Source organism: Loxodonta africana, chromosome 21 (genome assembly GCF_030014295.1).
Source record: "Loxodonta africana isolate mLoxAfr1 chromosome 21, mLoxAfr1.hap2, whole genome shotgun sequence".
Taxonomy (NCBI): Eukaryota; Metazoa; Chordata; class Mammalia; order Proboscidea; family Elephantidae; genus Loxodonta; species Loxodonta africana.
In genome coordinates, this window is record NC_087362.1 from 28,544,419 (window position 1) to 28,547,664 (window position 3,246).

The 3,246-nt window shown below is 45.4% G+C and overlaps 1 protein-coding gene across 1 annotated transcript; it reads right to left on the reverse strand.

Annotated features, from left to right (window-relative positions):
- On the reverse strand, positions 1-2,106 carry LOC135228399 (protein FAM90A27P-like). Its single transcript, XM_064274181.1, has 3 exons — positions 2,027-2,106; positions 1,463-1,571; positions 1-795 (listed from the first exon to the last, which is right to left on the reverse strand). The coding sequence occupies exons 1-3, from the start codon at positions 2,104-2,106 to the stop codon at positions 1-3; spliced, it is 984 nt and encodes a 327-aa protein (XP_064130251.1).
- Positions 2,107-3,246: the final 1,140 nt, after the last annotated feature.

A 3,246-nucleotide genomic window follows, 5' to 3' on the forward strand; every position in this document is an offset into this window, starting at 1 on the left:
CTACTCAGGAGGGAGAGAGGTGGGAGATGTTCTGAACCTGGAGCTCCACTGTCCATTTTCCATTCTTGTGAAGATAATTCTGAGTGGCTGTCGTGGAACATGGCTAGAAAGTGGAGGTGGAAGGATAGGGCTGGTTTCGACAGTATTCAGTTGAGATCTACTGTGCGGAGGCTGGAGGTCTGTCATCTTGGTGACTTGGGGTGGCCCTTTGGGTCCAAATTCACTTGTATTGGAAAGAGGCTGGCCAGCTCCCACATCAGGTCTCTGACTGCTCTGTTGGAGAATCTGGAGGGTCGTGAGTTTTGCTTTCTTCGCAGGATTCAAGCAAATCTGTACGGGGGTCTGGGCAGATCTTTTTCCTGGTGCCTGGATTCTATGTGGAGAGTCCTGGCCCCTTCTACCTCTGGCAGGCTGTGGACTGGATTTTGAGATCCTATCAGGACCCTTGGCTTGTTCTTGGGGGCTGAGGACATGGCCCGGGAAAAGGGTTTTTGTGGCCGGCTGGGAAACATAACAAGCACAAGCATCACATCTGTTGTCTGTTGTCTTGGCCATGACGGTAGAGTCCTGGCCAAAGTGTTTGGTTGCTGGCTGAAAAGAGCCGGTGATATCCACTTCTTCTTCTTTAGTTTGTCCATGACATGAGAAGAAGCTTGGATCATGATCTTGGATAGGAGACCTTTCAGAGAAGATAGATTTCAGGTCAGGTTTCCTTACATGTGGCCAGTTCCTGAGAGAAGGGTCCAGGACAGATCGCATCTTGGTAGTGTGAATGGGCATGGGCCTGCAAGGGTGCTGTGGGAGAAGACACCGCAGGACACATATTAGGATTTCCTCCAAGTCAAATGGAAAAGAAAAATCAACCAACATAAAGGCATGGAAGTTATCGAATTTTCTCTAACAGTGGAAGAAATACAGGCAGTCTCTTTGTATATGAAGAGCTACCCAACCTCAGTTAGGCTCAGGGGAAATAAACTGCAATATCAGCTGGATATATTGTTCCCATCACACTGAAAACTATCAACTTTTTTACTACCATCTCTTGCTTAATGATGTGGAACAAGCCCTTTCCTACAGACTTCTATGGGGTGGACATGGCTAAAGGTCTTTTGAAGGCAGAAGGATGCCTAACGTGTTTTCAAGCGATATTTGGAAATATGTAACACAACTTAAAAGATGCATATTTTCCCATGTACGAGTCTACCTCTTGGAAGGCATCTGATTAAATAACTTATACCTATACGCAGAAATGCTCCCACTAGCATGTTTTTGGTAGGCACGCAAGGAATATTACAAAAACAAAGAAACAAAGGGAAAATGACATCTGAAGTGCATACAAAAAATTTGGTATCCTATTGGCCAGAACACAATTTTAAAACCTCTTGCCACAGAAGGGGCATGGGAGTGAAGAAAAACTTGCGTACAGGGAAGAGAAATAGAGTAGGGAACCTGGGTGACTCACCCTTAAGTAGTCACAAGATTCTGTTAATTCTTGCCAATTTTTCTGCTGCTTCCCTTCGGGTCTCTCGGGAAATTTCTGGAATAGAGCTTTTCTGTCATGCTCTCCTTGCCTGATGAGAAACAAAAAAACAAGAGGACACACCCCAGGTTACTCTCCCAACCTAAGATAACAATTCCAGGGGCCCAGTCCTATTGTTTCAGGATGAGGGAGGTATTGAATCACTGTGATCTTTTCCAAGGCTGCCCAGTCCCTCATCTCAGATTCATCCTACAACCTCATTCAGGCCCCCACATTTTGTCCTTTCTCTACCTTAAGTTAGATTCTCTTGTATTATCCCCGCCATGTGCAAAGCTCCAAGATTTACCCTGGTCCCTCCCCTTAGTGATTATCCCGGACTAAAATGATCTCCTGAATGTGGACACCTGGAGCATATTGAGCTCTTGGCTATTTCTCTCCAGTTACCCTGTCCTATTTCTGTCCACTTGCCCTGATGACAGGACACGCGGCATACAGATGAAAACACATCAGCTATTTCAGTACACAAGGACTTTCCATGTTCCTCACCTTTGTCTTTGTTCCTTTTCTCTTTCCAAGTTGTTAAAGGGCCAAAGAGTCTGAGGCTCCTGGGGTTTCTTTGGCTCCATGTTCTCCTTCATCTTCTTTGAGCCCAAGGCTTTGGGCACTACAACCCTACTCCAGCACTTTATGGGGCACCTCTTACTTCTTGCTGTGTGCCCAAAGGCTCCGCAGTTCTTGCACTTCCTCTGTGGGTGGAGAAAGGGCTGGTTGGTGACTCAGCAGAAATAACAGGCAGATTTCAAAGCTCAATATAAGATCAGATTTTTATAGTTAGGTCTTGTTTTGAGGAGGGAACATCCTCACATGGCCCGATATGTGTGGAATTTCAGGAGATTATGGCACTGCCCGTGTTAGAGCAGGGGACTGGGAGGAACACCTGGGAAGTCTAAGGATGAGGATTATGAGCCCGATTTCAAGACATTGACAAACACTAGGCAGGAAAGGACACTATCGAGGGAGTAAGACTCCTTCTCAAACACTATAAATGGGCTAATTAGCCCGGTGAGAAGGTCGCAAACAGGACCAGTCTTAAATGGAAACAACAATTGAGTTAAGGACACAGAAGTTTACATGTTCAAGCCATCTCTCTGGAATCCATTCAGCCCTTCTGGTTCCTGAGAGGTCCAAGCCTCCACTTACCCTGGGATCCTCCTGCTCTGGTTGGGGAACGCTCTGCGCCACCAGTCCTCTACATTGTCTCTTCATGGTCTGGACTTTATGGGGTCTGTCAGCCTGATGCTATGCATAATCAACTGCCGTCTGCCTCAGCTCCTCCAAGCTTCAGGCCAGTCTTCCTCAGAAATTGACTTGCTTTCCTGAATCACAAGATAAGGAAAACATTGTATATAGATGGAGACAAAATTCCTCATACGCCTTCATCTCACATTTGGTATGAAGGTGCCTTCCTGCTCACTAAGTCAAATCTAGATCATTTTCCTCTGCTCACATAGTGATCTCACCCTCTACCATGATTACCTCCTCCCACAAAGGGAGCTGCCCTCAGATCAAACTCTTGTCACATAATTGGTGAATTAGGATTTGTACCATTGAATGCCTGTTTCTGATTTTTATAGTTTAGCATAACTGACTGTACTAGGAAAAAAAAAAGCCTAAGTTTCCCCAGACTTAGAAAAAAAAGAAGGCTATGGGAATGGTATGCCTATTCTTTCTTAGATGTATATAAAAGTCTGGGGGAAAAAAACATT